Genomic DNA, 17,547 nt, shown 5'->3' on the forward strand with positions numbered 1-17,547 from the left:
CCCTGATTCCTGTCATCCATTTTATAATTTCTTTTAAACCTTTTTTTTTTCCTTTATAAAAAAAAAGAAATTTTTTTTTCCTTTCATTTTAAATTTATGAGAGTAAAATGGTAATGATTACGTTGGCAAAACTGCAAAAGACAAAAAAGGAAAGAAAAAATAAGGAAAAACGTTTTAGAAAATTTTCCTTTTTTAAACTCCTTCTTCTTCTTTTTATTTCTATTTCCTGTTTTTTTTTTTTAAAGGGAACAATAAAAAAATGTATAAATAAAATAATAGAATTTACGACACGTACTATTACTTGTTTTAACGTGGAAATAGAAAAGAAAAAAAAATTGTCATTTTATATTTATTTATTTGATTTGAATTAAAAAGATTTTTCATTAACTTTTTTTTTTTTTTTTATTTAAACAAAATGTAAAAAATAAAATGATATCAATTTTTACTTTTTTTTTATTTTTCTCGTTCCACGTTAATTAAAAAAAAAAAAAAATTGCATATCACGAGAGAGAGAAAAAAAAAAAAGTGAAAAACGAACGAAACGAAAAACGTTTTTTTTTTTTTTTTTAAATACGGCAACCGGAAATTTAATTTTTTTTTTTTTTTACCGATCGTATGCATGTTCGTTTGTTCGTTCGTTTGTTCGTTCGTTTGTTCGTTCGTTTGTTTGTTTGTCTCCCTGTTTGTTTTTAAACGTAGGAAAAAATGAAATGATGAGAGAGAGAGAGAGAGAGGAAAGAGAAAAGTGTGAAAAAAAAATTTTTTTTACCATATGAAATAATTTTCTCTTTTTTAATTTTTTGTCTCCTCCCTACCTTCCTGCCCCCCTCACCCTTCACATTTACTCTCCATCTTTCTTCCTGTCCCTTCTTCGCCTTTCCTTTCCTCTTTTCTTCATCAAAAAAAACCGAATTAATTAAAAGGAATGTACGACATTTACAAACGAATTCGTTCGATTCTACTGCCACTTTTTACCGCACTCTTTTTTTTATCCTTAAGATTCGTTTGAAAATTTTATTCTACTACCACGGTAAAAACTTTTAAAAAACACTTTAAATATTTTGTATATTTATCCGTCGTAGATTTTATATTTAATTTGAGTTGACATTTTAAACGTGGAATTAATTTTAAATGACGAAGGCGATAAATCTAATTGATTGATAAACGTTACGAAAGTTATTCGAATGAATATTCAAACTACGACACGTTTTAAATATTTCATCGAACGATATTTTTCCGGAAAAATTAGAAAATTTAAAAAAAAAGAAAAAATACAAAACGTAATTACATTTTGATTTTCTGTTTTTCTTCTTCCACTTTTTTTTGCCTCCTTCGCAAACAAAAAATAAAGTAAAAAATAAATAAATAAATAAATAAAAGGCAAAAATTAATGCCACGTTAAACATTTTTTTTTCTCATCCTTTCCCCCCCCCTCCTTTTAAAAAAATAAATAAATGAAAATTATTATTATTATTATTATTATTATATTTTTCATCCTCACTAGGGGAGAAAAAAAAAATCGATTTAAAAAATTGTTTTTTTTGAAATACCGACTCCGTACGTTGACATTTAAATGGTTTTTTACTTAAGAATGACTTTTGACCTTTTTTTTTTACTTTGAATATTTTTCTGGTTATAAAATATTCCGGAAAACAAAAAAAAAAAAAATTAAATTAAATTTCAAAAAATTATTATTCATTTCCGGTTATTTTCATATTTTTTTTTATATATATAATTTTTTTTTTTACTGAATTCTTACACGCATTCACACGCGCTATCATCCTCTTTTACTCTCTTTCTCTTTTCCTCTTTCATTCTTTACCTTATTGTCTCTCTCTTACCGTCTCTCTTTTTTTCCCTTATTGCGTCCTTTTTTCCTTATTCTCTTCCTTTTTTGTTTCTCTCTCTTTCCTTTCCTCCCTTTGTATCTCTCTCTTACGTTCTCTCTTCCTCCCTTTCTGTCCCTTTTACTTTCTCACCTCCTCTCTGCCTCTTTTTCTGTCTCTCTTCCCCCAGCTATTTCGTCTTCTCTTCCTCGTTTTCTTTCTGTACCTTATATTTTCTCTCTCTCTCTTTCCTTTCCTTTTTGTCTTTCTTACTTTATCTCTGCCCCTTCTCTCTCTTTCACTTCCTCCCTTTCTATCTCTCTCATTTCCTCTCTTTCTGTCTTTCTGTCCCCTTACATTCTCTCTTCTTCTCTTTCTTACTTTCATCCCCACTTTCTGGCTCTTTTTCTCTCACTCTTCCTCTCTTTCTGTTTCCCTTTCTTCTCACTCTATCTTTTCCCTTTCTCTTCCTCTCTCTTTCCTTCTCTCTCTCTCTCTTCCTTCTCTCACTCTCTCTCTCACTCTTTCTTTTTCCCTTCTCTCCCTTTTCGTCGCTCTGTCTCTTCCTATTTCCCTGTCTTTCACATTCGTCGTTTATTTTCAAAAATAACAACAGTAATTATTCCAGAAGATTTCACATTTACGATCAAAAAGCGAATTATTATATATATATATATATATATATATATATATATATATATATATATATATATATACATGCTCACGTAAGTGCAAGGGATCGATAAATCGATTTGAAAGTCGTTAAGTGAAAAAAAAAAATTTCTTCGACGAGAGATTAAAAAAAAAAAGAGAAAGAGAGAGAGAAAAATGGATGACAAAAAAAAAAAATTTTTTTTTTTTTTCTGCTGACAATGGAAAACTTATTTCGATCTTTCAATTTTCCCATGAGACGACGTGATAAACCAAAATATCCAAAAAAAAAAAAAAGAAAAAAGAAAAGAAAGAAACAATGAATTTTTTATAATGGTGTATATAAGCGGAGGAATGGATCTGGTAAAAAGAAATGAAAGTTCGTTATAAAACAAGATGGCGAAAAGGGAGGGGGAAGGGGAGAGGAATTCAATCCATCAAAAATATCAACTCCCACAAAAAAAAAATTTTTTTTTTTTCCCCATTCGCTCGTAACGCGTTCGTCATCATCATCATCATCATCATCCAAAGGTGACATCTTTCGAATCGATAAAAAATGTCAACAACAAAAACAACAACAGCAAAAAAAAAGGGTCAATGAAATGCAAAATTTATCAACGCGTTATCATCAACATCATCATCGTCATCCCCGCCGTCACCATCATCATCATCATCATCATTATCGCTATCATTATCCTTATTATTATTATTATTATTACTTGACAGTTTTCATTTTGTTTCAATCTGAAATTTTTTTTTTTTTTGTTTTTCCTCCTTTTTGCTCAAAGGATTAAATTTAAAATGTGAAATGTAACGTAACAAAGAGAGAAAGAGAGAGAGAGAGAGAAAAAAAACAATTTTCAGGAAGTAAAAGCGGAAACGGTAAAATTTTATAAGCGTGTAAGCAGATTAAAACAATCAATGAGGAAAATTAATTTTGTTTGAAAAACATGCGACAAAAACATTATTATTATTATTATTATTATTATTATTATTATTATTATTATTATTATTATTATTATTATTATTATTATTATTATTACATATTTTCGCGCGTTATAAATTTCCATACGGGCTCGTTCGCAACCGTTTCAAAGGAAACATTTTAAATAATCTAAGTAAAACAAAGGAAAAATTTCATTTAAAAGAAAAATGGCGGGAAAAAAACTACCGGAATTGAAACCGTTACGAAAGAATCTTTTAAATTTTTTTAATAATCGATAAATAATAATTCAAAGGAAAAATTGTTTTTTTTTTCTTTGTGACGTAAACAAATAAAGTGACGTCAGACAACCGCGATAGAGACAAATTCGGGAAGCCATATTGAAAAATTACGTAATGATCGATTCTATGATCGACCTAACGAATATTTTCTAGAACTTTCGTACGAAAAAAAAAATGAAGGCTTAAATCAAAAACTTTTATCCCTCCTTCCACCCGCCGCCATTTTGTTTTACGTAATTAAATAGAACGAACGAACGGAAAAAAAAGGCGGGAAAAAAAATAAATTAAAATTTTTTTTTTTGTAGTTTTACTCCCCGTTCCTTTGATAAAAAATTTTTGATTTCATTTTTTGTTTTTAAATCTTTTTCCTTTGAGATTAATCCTTTTTTTTTCGTAGCTTAAAAGATCAATTTGCTAGCGTGGTAAAACAAAAAAAAAAAAATTTTTTTTTTTAGTTGATGATGATGATGAAACCTTTCGTTAAAGAGGTTCAACTCTCGGTTAAAATGGCGGGTAAAATTATTTTACGAAAAAAAAAAAGGAAAAAAGGAAAACGTTAGAGAATTCATTTTAAATTTTATTTTTCCATTTCGAAGAGTATTGATGCCTCCGGGGATGAAATCAAAAAAAAAAAAAAAAAAGACAAGAGAGAGAGAGAAGGAAAAAAATCATTTTTCCATGAATTTTTTTTTTACGGACTTTTTAAATTACTTTTTAATTAAATTGAAAAAAAAAAAATTTAACCGTCTCTCTCTCTCTCTCTCTCTATTTTTTAAATGAAGAAACTTTTGTAATTTTTTATTATTAAAATGGCTACAAATGACCTCGTGACACGAAGTTTTTTTTTTTCGTAAAAAAAGAGGAAAACGTATACATTTTTTTAAAAAAATAAAATCAACCGTTAGAAAACTAAAAAAAAAAGTTTATACGACACGCACACGCACACGCACACACACACACACAATCAATCAATTATTGCTAATTTCTAAAGCCACGTTTAAAATTTAAATAATTTTTTACTTTCTAACATTTTTTTTCTCCCTTTGATTTCTATCTATCTTATTTGCTTATTTATTTATATACATTTATTAAATTTTTCCTTTTTCTCGATATATTTTCCTTTTTTACCTTTGACATTTTCCTATTACATAAAATCCCAAAACTTTTTATGTACTACGACCGAAAGCGATTTTTCGTAATAAAAATCTCTCTCTCTATCTCTCTCGTGTATTTTTTCACCTTTTCTACAATTTTTCCCCTTTCATTTTCATTCATTCATTCATTCATTCTCTCATCTCTTCATTTTTCTTTCGTCATTTAATAAGAAATAATTACAAAAAAAAGGTAAGAGATTTTTAGAATCGGTTACAGAAAAGGTAAGAAAACCAAAAAAACCTCAAGTTTTTTTTTTTATTAAAACCCTTTTGAACCTTTTTTTCTTTTTGAAAAATTTTTTTTAACAATGTTTATTAAATCCTTTTATCTGTTTGTTATTATTATTATTATTATTATTATTATTATTAAAACAAAACGATTTGTGTTATTGCATTGGCGAAGGAAAAACAAAAAAAAAAAAATTTTGAAGGTTTTAAAAAAGGAAAAGGTTTCGGATGGAAAACTTATTTTAAAAGAGAGAAAATATATTCAAAAGATATTTCAATCGAATAGTTTTAATAATAAAAATTGGGGGAAGGGATGGGGAGGGAAAAAGAAAAGAAAACCTTTTTTACTGTATTCTGCGGAGGGGAAAAGGGAAACAATCCTTCTGCTAGGGGGAAACAAAGGTTTATTACGTAAAATGATTTAAATTAATACTAAAATAGTTTGACGGGTTTAGTATGTCTTGGGGAGGGAGGTGGGAAAAAATAAAAGTGTAATGTTAACGAGGAGTGGAAAGGAAGGAAGAATGGCGGAAAAACCTTTTTCTTTCTTTTTTTTCCTTTTTTTTTTTCCTCTTCGGGTATTTTATTTCAACCTTTAATGAAATTATTTTAATTTACCTAACGACAAAAAGGTTAGAATAGAAAAAAAAAAAAAAAAGAAAATTTTAAAAATTAAAAAGAACGTAAAAAAAAAGGAAAAAAAAAGGTTAAAATAAAATAAAATAAAAGATTTTTCTTTTTTCCCTCCCCCCTCTCTCTCTCTCTTTCCCTCTCTCTTTTTTGAAATGCAACAGCAAAATAATAATAATAATAGTTAATTAATTTAAAGTAAAAAAAAAAAATTTTGAAATTAAATTTAAAAAAAAATAATAATAAACGAAACGAAATGTCGGAGTTGAACGTTTCTCACACCTTCGTCCATCATTTGTTCCCACTTTGAAACCTCGTTAAAACCGCATCTCTAATTCTCCTCCCCCTACCCCTTCCTTCCTTCCCCTCTTCCTTTTCCGCCTTTTCAAGTCCGACAATTGAAAAAAAAAAAAATAACCCCTCCATTTTTTTCTTAATTATTAATTATTATTTAACAATTTAAAAAATTACTTTTCTCTTCCCTCTCCCCTTCCCTTCCCCTCCGTTACCCCTCGCCATTCTCCTACCGCAATCGTCCACTCCTTCGTTGCAATTAAAAAAAAAAAATGTTATTCCCTTCTTACATTAAAACACTAATAAGTTTATGAATTGCATTATGAGCTTACGTGCATCTTGCATAAACGTGAAAGAGAAAGTGGGAGGGAGGAGAATAGAAAGTGGGGGAAAAGTAAACAACCAATAGGAAAATTTTTTGACAAATAGCGGAGTGAGGAGGAGGAGGAGGAGGTAGAAAAGTGATTGATTAGTAAGAAGAGAATTGATCGAACGATTAAAGGTAGAGAAGTTCGATAAAAACGGTTGGGAAAATTATTAATTAATTAATTATGTATTGATTTATTTATTTATTAATGACGTAATAACTAATTAATTAATTAATTAAATGAATTTAGGGTTTTAACTATAACAACTAGTTTACGAACGAAAGGATTAAATTAAAATTTTTTACCAAAAAAATATTTTTCGAACACGTTGGAAAATTATTACGAGTAGGTTGAAAACTTTTTTAAAAACTTATTACGCCTTTCCTTAAACCTTTTCGTTCCGGGTGTGTACTACTTGTGAATTACGAGTTTGAAAAAGACATCGAAAAAAAGGTGGAAAGGTTCTCGAAAGTTTTACTAAAGAAACGAAATAAATTGAAATTTTAATTAGCGAAAGATTCACGTCAAAGGTCAACCAATGAGAAATTTAAAAAAAAAAATTTAAATCGTTTCTCATTGGTTGATTTTTTATTAATGTTAATCATCTTCCGGTTTGGTCGTATCCGTTTTTAAAAAAAATTATCACGTGCGGATCGTTTTATTTCGAATTCGTGTTAATAAAACGAATTAAGAAAAAAAAAAAATGGAAACTAATTAACTTCTCTCTCTCTCTCTCTCTAGAATCAAACAACGTTTTTAATTTTTTAAAATATGCTATCGAGTTGAAAAACGTTAATGAATCAATCAATCGATAATTATCGGTATCGGAAAAAAAAAATTTTTTTTACAAATTGTTGTAATAACACGAAGACGAGTCATTCATCTATGATTCGGCAACCATGTTAAATGCGTGTGACGTATTCGAACGAATCTCACACCCTCCCTCCCCTTCTTTTCGTTTTTTTTTAAAGTTGGCAACCGTGACGTCACAAAAAAAAAATAAATAAAGCGGTGACGTGAAAATTAAAATTTTTTTTTTTTTTTTCGTTTTCCTTCCGGTTAAATTTTCGATCATTCAATTATTGTAATTTTATTTTTTCCCAGTTATTCCTTTTACTTTTTTTCCTTTGCCTCTATTTTTCCTTTCCTTTCCCTTTTCCTTTTTTAATTACTTTTTAATTAAATTGTAACGTTTTTTTTTTTCGATTCGAAAAAATTAATTTTTTTTTAGTCCAAGCAAATAGTTAGCAAAATAACGCGATGGGGTTTTTTTTAAATTTAAAATTCGTAATAGTGCGTACGTGCGTGTTTTCCGTGCGTTTCTGAACAAAATTTTCTTTTTCGAGTAGTCATAAACGTAACAACCGACATCGTAAATGTTTTTTTTTCTCTCTCTCTCTCTCTCTTACGATTTCATAAAAATTTAAAATGTGAGAAGATTGAAACGTGGTAGGAAAAAAAAAAAGAAAAACAATTTTTTTAAGAAAAATCGTAAATTTCAAAAAAAAAGCGAAGTAAAAAAAAAGTAATAATAATAATAATACTAAAACCGTTATTAAGTAAAAAAAAAAAAGTTGAACGTTTCCGGAAAAAAAAATTCTCTCTCGCATGAGACCGACATTTTTTTCACTCAGAAAGAAAAAAAAAATTCAATTACCGAATGACGTTAACATGAAAATGGAAGTAAAAAAAGCTGGAAAGAACTGGAGAAAACTGGAGAAAAAGCTAAACTTTTTTTGAATATAATAAATTTAAAAAAATAAAGTGTCAAAAAACAAAAATAAAAACAATGGCAACGGACAAATTTAATTTTTTTCATCAATATTAATAATAATGATTCGCGAGAGAAAAAAAATTATTGATATTATCTTCTGCCACTTCAAAAATTAATTCTTATCCGGCGGTTATTTTACTTTAAATCTTCAGGAAGAATAATAATAATGATAATATTCAGCGATGAAAATGATTCGAAAAAGAAAAGAAAGAAGAAGAAAGTTTCGAGAGAGAAAATATATATATATATATAAATTGACGTGGAAGGAGTAATTTTAGTTTCTCGATTTCTCTAGTAAATTGAAATTCTTCTTTTATATTCGCATTTATTCCCCAAAAGTCTTGTTTGCTATTTTCAATAAGCTAACATCGCCCAAAGGAACTTATCGAATTCGTGCCGTCATTTTATCGTTTACAAACAAAATCTTATTCCACGACGACCTTTTCAAAAGTGAGAGAAAGATAGAGAGAAAAAGAGAGAAAAAAAAATTTAATGAAAATAACTCAAGTTTTGATTTTTATTATGAGAAAATGAAAATTAAGACGAGAGAATGTAACATTTTATAAACTAAATGTCGTGTCGATAGAAAATAATATTTTGTTAGTCTTAAAAAAAAAAAAAAAAAAAATTTAAAACCACGATAATTAATACATTTTTTTCTTCTTGTTCTTTAAGAAAGTAATCACTAAAGAACGTAAAGTTAATTTTCATCCTTCATTATTTTTAATAACATCATTTAATTCATTTTAACAACCAATTAAATTTTTTTACCTGTCGTAAAATTCAATTAAGAGAAAAAGGAGGGAAAAAAAGGAAAAAAGGAGGGAAAAAAAGGAAAAAAGGAAAGAAAGGAGAAAAAGGAAAGAAAAAAAGGCCGACAGAAAAAAAAGACCGAATAATTTTTTTTTTTTAAATCAAAATATATACGTAGTAAAAAGTAAAAAAAAAAAAAAGAAGGAAGATTCTTCCCCCCTCCCCCTCCCTCTGGGGAAATGACGTTTAAAGACGGTGGTAGAAAAATTTTTTTAAAACACGTCATCGTTCGGTTAAATCCACGACATCAAAAATTTTAAACGTGATTTAAACCGTAAAACAGGATGAATGTTACAAAAAAAAAAAAAATAGCGCGAATTAAAAATTCTTTCGTGACGTCACACGACAGAATTTAAAGTAAATCAAATGTTTTCTCCCTATATCTCCTTACCCCTCACCTCACCCCCGACGACATCTTTATAAATTTATTTTCCGGGCTATAAATTAACGTTTTTGTTGCTGTTGCTTCGTTTCGATACGATTTCTCTGTAGTTTTCCGTAGACATTTTCATTTTGAAATTTTTTTTTTTCACTCAACTTTCTAGAAAACCGTTTAAAAAACGTTTAAATCTTTTAAAAAAAACTTTTTTTTTGTGCGTCTTATCATCAAGTGATTATGATGATGATAACGACGATGACAGCGACGACAGCCATGATGATAAATAACCTTTAGAGAAAACAAAACTGTTCTCCCATTCCCCCCATTCCTCCGATTCCCCCTCACAAAAAAGAGTTTCCAATATCGAAACATAAATTTAATAAAAATTATTATAATTTTTTACATTGTATATAAGTATTTGCAAATTTTTTTAACTCCCTCCCTTCCCCCCCCCCGGCATTTTGTTGTCGGGGCAACAGAATTCGGCCGACGAGAAAAAAAAAAAAAAGTAGTCAATATTTTTTTTTTTTTCCCATCTCAATTTAAAAAGAATTTTTTTTTTACGTTTAACATTTGATGAATTAGCATCAACTTATATTTCCAAAATTATAGTTACAATAATAAAAGAATAAAGATACCCTAAAAAAATTTATTTAAATTATTATTATAAAAAGAAAATTTTTTTTTTATATTTCTTCCGGGAAATACCTAAAAAATATTCTATTTGTTTTTTTTTTATCGAACGTGGAATTAGAATAAAATAGAATAACGAGTTCGACCGAAACAATTTTGTAAACTTTTATGATATGAAAAAAAAAAAAAATTGTCGTTTTGTGTAATGATATAAAGAATTTATTTATTTATTTTTTATGGATTTCGTCCTGGAAAAATCTGGGAAAGGATAGAGTGGGGGGGGGCTGAAGAGATTGAAAAAAAAACCCGATTAAATTCTTTCCGGAAGAAAGAAAAATGCGAGTCCATCTTTACAAAAAAAAAAAAAAAAAAAAACGTCAAAAACCGACATTTTCCCTTTTTTTTTTTAAAAAAATAATTTTCCGATTTTTAAATTATCATCAGACGAACAAATTTATTTTCAATCAAAGAGAAAAAATTGAAATTTTCCAAAAGAAAACCCTCGTCAGAAAACCCCCCACCCAATTACCCTCCCCCTAAAAAAAAAAAAAAAAGATTTTCCAACAACGGAAAATTTATAAAAAAAAAAAAAATTTTTTTTTTTTTCAATCCTTTCTTTTTTTTTTTATTCCCTCCATTAAATGAATATTTGAATGATTTTTTTTTCTCTAAAAGAGAGAAAGAGAGAGAACTAAATTGAATAATAATGAATAAGAGAGAGGAAAATTAGAAAGAGACAGACATATTGAATAAAAATGAAAAAATGAGAGAGAGAAAAATCATATTAATTGTAATAATTTTTGAATGTCCGACATTTTGTATTTTTCTTTCAACCGGAAACTCAATAATGCATTTACGTCATTTTTTTCTTAAAATGTTAATAATAATAATAATAATAATAATAATAATAATAATAATAATAATGATAATAATCTTATGTGAAACAACACAAAAGATATCCGAAGAAAAAATTTTTCTTTTTTTTGTTCTAAAAAAATTTTTTTTTTTAGAAAGAAAAAAAGAAAAAGAAGGAGGAGGAGGAGGTTAAAGAAAAACGTTGAAAAGTAAATGGTGAGGGGGGAAGGGAGGAAGGATACGCTGGAATTTGGCCCGAAGGAATTGAGGTTTTGTATTTTTTTCAAAAAAAAAAAAAAAAGCCGAAATGAAAATTTATAATAAAAATAATAAGAATTGTTTTCGTTTAAAAATTAAATCGTCAAATTTTAAAATTATTAAAAAAAATTTTTTTTTAATATGACCTTTTAACCTTTAATTACGAAACGTTATTAAAATACATCATACAACCGTAAATCGCATTAAACTCATAAATATATATATATTTTTTTGTTTTTTTCTAGTTCCACGTTTGCAAAATAAACTCAATAAAACAAACAAAAGGGAAACGAAAACGTTTAAAATCGAACAAACAAACAATCGACGAATTAAATAATTTTTTCATTAAAACCAAAAAAAAAAAAATTAAAAATAAATCTCCGGATGAACGACCGAAAAAAAAAACGTGGAAGGAGTGAAAAATAATACCGATGCATCAAAACCGAAAAAAAAAAAAAATTCAACTCAAAAATATAAAATCGATACACGTAAACGTACGCACAAACCTCTACCCCCTTCATAAAAAAAAAAACGACAAAATAAAAATTAAATTAACGTGGAAGCAGAAAAATACTAATAATTCGAAAAGAGATTAAACAAATCGTATTGAAAAATTAATTTTTTAAATGGAAATAATTTTTTTTTTTTTCCTTCATTTTTCCCAGTCCTAATTATTATTATTATTATTATCATTATTATTTCTATTTACACGACAATATAATCTTAACATTTTTAGAAAAATACTTTCGTATAGATTATTATTCCCGTGACGTAATAATTTAACGTAACACGAGCGATAAAAACCTTTTACGAACGTCCTTATGTATATATTTAAATTAAATTAATTAATTACACTTTACGAATTCTAGTTGTTGTTACACTCAGTGTTTTTGACATTAACGTTAACAAACGAACAAACAAACAAACAAAAAAATTTAATTTTAATTAACGAATTTCTTAAATCGTTTACGTTTATATATTTTTCTAAATAAAAAAATTTTTAAACGCATTTAAAATTTTCCTTTAAAAAAAAAAAAATTCCTGAATTTACAAGGCTAAGCAAAATAACATACTTTAAGGTATTGAAAAAAAAAAGACAAGAGTTTTTTTTCTTTTTAAAAAGGAAAACATGGGAACATTTAAATTATTCAAAGGAAAAAATAATTTTTTTTTTGGGAGTAAAAGTACGAACGATTCGAAACGCAAAAAATAAAAAGTCATAAAAAAAATGACGATGAAGGATCCTCGAATTTCTTTTTCCATCTCTTTCTTTGAATGAATAAAAAAAAAAAAAAAAAAAAATGAAAGCCCCGGGGAAAAACTCGAATCGAAACTCATGTGAATGTTGAACCCCTACCTCCATCATCATCATCATCATATTTTTTTATTTTTCTACTTTTTCTACTTTTTCTCCGTACGTATTCAAACTTTACAGAGAAGATAACTTAAACAAACAAACAAACAACCGGAAATTTAAAAATAAAAATTTTTTTACGAAACCAAAGATTCACAAATCAAAAAAAAAAAAAAGGTCGGTTATGTAAAATAACAAAAACAATATTAAAAAAAAAAAAAAAAGGAAAAAAGGAAAGAGGAAAAAGGTCGATTTTCCGGTTCGGTGAATTTATAAAGATGGACGCGAATTTTTTTTTTAAACCCATAATTTATTGACAATCTCCTTTAATCCGCCGATAATAATATTTATGAGCGTACAAAAAAAAAAAAAGGAATAGAATATTAATAAAAATAATAATAATAATAATGGGGGTTGATGACGATGATGATGAGGATGATCGTGGTGGGTTAATGACCAAAGATGTTTCCTGCTGAAAAAAAAAACGTGGAAGGAGAATGTGATACCGACCACAGCGTGAAGCTGACAAAAAAAAAGAAAAATTGAACCGTATCCAATTTGTCAAACAAAAAGGGTCAAAGGTCGTGATAGATATGAAACTCCTGGACACAAAATTTAAAATTAACGTGGAAAAAGAAAATAAGTTTCCCAACGTTTTGAATTTTTTAAAATAATAATAATAATAATAATTTTTTAACCAAAAACTATATCGAAGATTATCTATGAGATTAAATTTTGAATAAACGGAATTTTTTTTCTTTTTTTTTCTTTCTCCCCAACTGGAAATTTTTAAAATTGGCATGCGGAAACCCTTTTTCGTCCTCTCCCCCCTCCCCCCCCCCCAAAAACAATGGGGAAAAAAAAATGAAAAAAAAAAAAAATTTAATTTTTTTTTTGGGATTTTTTTTTTTTTCGCTTTTATGATTTTCAAACGAACCGCCAAAACCTTTTTTTTTTTTTTTTTTTTTTTAAATAAAAAAAAAAAAAAAAAACTCGCTTAGGTAAAAAAAAAAAAAAAAAAAATTTCTCTTACTTTTTGAAATCCTCCACCCCACCCCACACCCCCATTCAAACTTTTTTTCCACCATTTTATTAACCCTAGAGTAATACAAATATGAAAAACCAACAGAAAAAAAAATAAAAAATTTATTTTTACTTTATTCTAGTGTCAGTGCAGTCTTCTTGTAATTAGTTGGTTGTTTGTTGTATGTAATAAAATAAGTGACCGAATGGTTACAACACGTGGTGTGACGTCATTCATGCCTAACAATTACCCACGTGTCAGTGAAAATTTTAAAACGTGCATGAAAAAAGGGCGACGAAAATTTTATTTTGAAGTTGATGCTTAAAAATTTTGAAAAAATCTGAGATTTTGAAAAAACAAACAAACAAACGAGAGAATAAGAGAATAGTGAAAGAGAGAGAAAGTGAAAGAGGAAGAGAGATGAAGATTGAGATGAAAACGATATGCTTAACATAAATTCAAATTCAATTAAAACACATTAACTGATGACGTCATTTCCATTAAAAGATTTTCCCGTTTGCGATTATCTCAACACCTGACAGTGATAAAAAATTATCAAAGAATGAATTAAACGGATTTTAAATAATCATCTTCCGGTTTGATGAAAAAAAAAAAAAATTTCTCGCCATTGCTCCTCATTTGTTAAAAAACAAAAAAAAAATGGCGAACAATCGATGGATTGATCGAATTGACCGGATATGAAAAAACATCTTGTAATTTTATAATCATTATCATCATCGACGACGTCTATCGGGTTTTCGTCTATATTATTATCATTATTATAAGCTAAAAGAACATTTTCTTATCGAAAAAAAAAAATAAAATAAAAAAATTCTTTCTTTTTCTTCTTCTTTCTTTTTTTATATTTATTTATTTATTATTGAATGACCCAAATCCTGTAAATGTATAATAAAATGAGTCGTATAAAAATATAATGGATGGTTTTAAGTTTCTTAGAATTAGCTTCGTCTTTACTTTTTATATTTTTGTTGTGGTTTTTTATCGATCCTCCACCTAATTTTTAATAAATATTTTTTTTTCGTAAACGTTCCTTTTTTTTTCTATGTTACCCCTTCCACCTCCTCCCCTCCCTTCCTTCTTCTCCCCCTCCACCGCAAAACGTATCAATAACAAATCAATAAAATTTCAAATTAGACTTCTTATTAAAAATCGATATCACACGGATTTAATCCACTTAAAATTTTATTTCCCCTCATTTCCCAACCTTCCACTTCTTTCTCATACGCGCGAAAATTTTAAGCTCCTCCCACTTTTACTCCCACCGAATTCCACCCGCACATTTCATACTCACCCATTCCCTTTTTCTCACACCACATTTACTCGACTCCTCCAACTTCTCCGTTTAAATTCGCACGCGGATGGAATCCGACCGATGGGGGGGGGGAAACCCGGAAAAGAAAAATTATTATTATTATTTATTTATTTTTTTCATTCTTCCCACTTTCTCCTGCCACGTTTTTTTTGTCGTCTGACGGATATTTTTTAATTTTGTAACATTTTAATAATAGTTTTCCAAGGCGCGGAGAGAAAAAAAATAACGATCCGCGTTTTGTAGTTTTTTTTTTTTTAAACAACAAAAATATAATTTTAACAAAACTTTTTATTTAAAAAACAACCGTGATAACAACAAACAATAACAAACGAATAAAAAAAAAAAATTGTGGAAGGGAGAAAGACAGAGAGAGAGAGAGAGAAAAGGAGAGAAAATTCCATTACGAACTCGACGAAACATTTCTTACGAAAGTATTGTTGTTGATTATTAATATTATTATTATTATTATTATTATTACTATTATTATTTTTTTTTATTTTTTAGCAAATAGAGTAAAAAAAAGAAAAACAAAAGAGGAGAAAATAAAAAAGGATACAAATAAAAAAAAGAAGAAAAAAAGAAAAACAAAAAAAAAACGATTTGCTACAATTTGACAGCCCGAAGCCTTTTCATTTTCTTTGTGTAATTTTTTTTTTTTTCCCGTACAAAAAAAATGTTAAATGTAAAAATTAATTTTCTAACCGTTTCCCCCCTCCCCTCCCCTCCATCATATCCCCTTTATTATTATTCTTCTTCCACTTTAAATCCCGAATCTTCCATCTTTTATTTTTATTCGTTTATTATTTTATCCCTTTAAGACAACGGAAAATAAATGAATGAATGAATGAATGAATTTACTTTCTTTATGATAAACCGAGAGAAAGCGGGCTACGGGCAGGCGGGGGAGAGGGAAATAAAAAAAAATTTTTTAAATTAACGTGGCACAAGACATATTTTTCAATAAAAAAGAAAAACGTGAACGTTCGTTAAGGTAACACAAAGAAAATGTCATTGATTGTTTTTTTTTTTTTAAATGACGACGAACGACGTGTAACTTGATTTCATGTTTAACCTTCGACGTTTATTTAATCCGAAAATATTAATTACACGAAAAAAAAAAACGGGGAAAATGTGTTTTGATTACGTCATAATCGAAATGACATCACAGTCACGATGACAAAGTAAATAATAAAAATAATAATAAATAAACTTACTTGTTTAATTTATTTATGTGATTTTTAAGTGCGGAAAAATCAGGACGATCCGCGGGATCTTCTCCCCAACATTTTTTCATTAGTGCCACGACGTCTTTTGAGCTTGGATCATCTCTGTATAAATCATCGACGATCGGCCGAAAACTTGGTTTTTGACCATTTTTGACGTTTTCAACGATTTCTAAAATTTAAGAAAAAAAATTCATGATAATAACTTATTATTAAAAGACGTGTAACTAGATATTTTAAACAAAATAATAATGATTAATTAAAATTTTAAATAAACGAGAAACGTTGGAAGAAAAAGAAAAAATAATAATAATAATAATAAAAACTTTGTAAGATGAAAATTTTTAAAAAATAGTAATACTGCGTGGAAGCAGAAAGAGTTATTTTTTTTTTTAAACACGTACAACAACTCAAACGTCGGAAAAATCAATTAAAATAATTTTTATAAACTTTTAATGATGTTAAAAAAAAAAATAATTGGGAAAATTTTTACCCTTCCTTCCTTTATTCCTTCCCGCCCTCACCTCTTTCCCTCGCATCATATCTCCTCATCTTTTTCTTTATCCACCCCTCTACCCCTTTCCCTCCTCCCCCAGGTAAAAAAAAACCGTTTATCGAGTGTCGTTTGTTTGTCTTTCTTTCTTTTACTTACTGTGCTTAAACCTTTCTTCCAAAACAACTTTACAATATTCGCAATTGAGAGTGCAATGAGGTCTTTTAACTTCTAGCAAAGGACCCAAACCGTATCTCGATGAACCACATGATGACGTATCATCGAAAGAACTTTCTCGATCGTCACCATCTTTAGGTACGCCCAACATTAATGTGTTAGGCATTGATGGAGATCTCGCTCTCGTTACTTCCGATGTTAAATATTGACGTTGATGTGTTAAATGATCTTTATCGATTGTTGTTGTTGCTCCGGTTGTTGTTGTTGTCGTCGTCGTTATGTTTGTTTTCGACAATTGTTCGACTCGATTTTCACTATTTTCTAATGTTTTTTCTATGGCTAATACTCTAACGGTAAACGAATCGATTTGTTTTTGTGTATAAAAATGTTTTTGACCGGTTATAATTTTCATTTCATCTTTTTCATTACGTTTTTTGACATTTTCAACATGGCGTATTTCCTTTTCTTCGTTTAAATTTCCGCCACAAGCGTCGCTACTCTCGACAAAGACGTTATTATCGTCATAATAATCCTCATCATTGACATTAACGCATGGAAAATGTTCACGTTTTTCTTCATCATCATCATTTTTTTTTTCTTTCATCATTTCCTTTTCCGTCGACGTTTTATTATCATTTTTATTCGGACTTTCTTTCGATTTGACTTCTTCCTTCTCCTTATTATTATTTTTGCATTTCTTTTTATTCTGTTCTTTGTCATCATCTTCGTAGCACATTTTTTTTTTCTCGTCTCTTTCACCGCTTATCCGAATCAATCCATCGATTTTATCTTTTTCGTTTGCTGTCTCGACTTTTCCATCATTTTCCCCGTCTTTATACGGCCTGTTCAAAGCCAT

General features: G+C 28.2%; 1 protein-coding gene across 1 annotated transcript; it reads right to left on the minus strand.

Moving 5' to 3' along the window:
* Positions 1–15,542: 15,542 nt before the first annotated feature.
* Phum_PHUM360540 (uncharacterized protein) lies at positions 15,543–17,547 on the minus strand (the record flags this gene model as incomplete). Its single annotated transcript, XM_002427987.1, has 3 exons — positions 15,543–15,571; positions 16,059–16,193; positions 16,674–17,547. 3 exons carry the CDS (start codon positions 17,545–17,547, stop codon positions 15,543–15,545), a joined length of 1,038 nt encoding a protein of 345 aa, XP_002428032.1.

This window comes from Pediculus humanus, genomic scaffold (genome assembly GCF_000006295.1).
Source record: "Pediculus humanus corporis 1103172107775 genomic scaffold, whole genome shotgun sequence".
In the NCBI taxonomy this organism is placed as follows: domain Eukaryota; kingdom Metazoa; phylum Arthropoda; class Insecta; order Psocodea; family Pediculidae; genus Pediculus; species Pediculus humanus.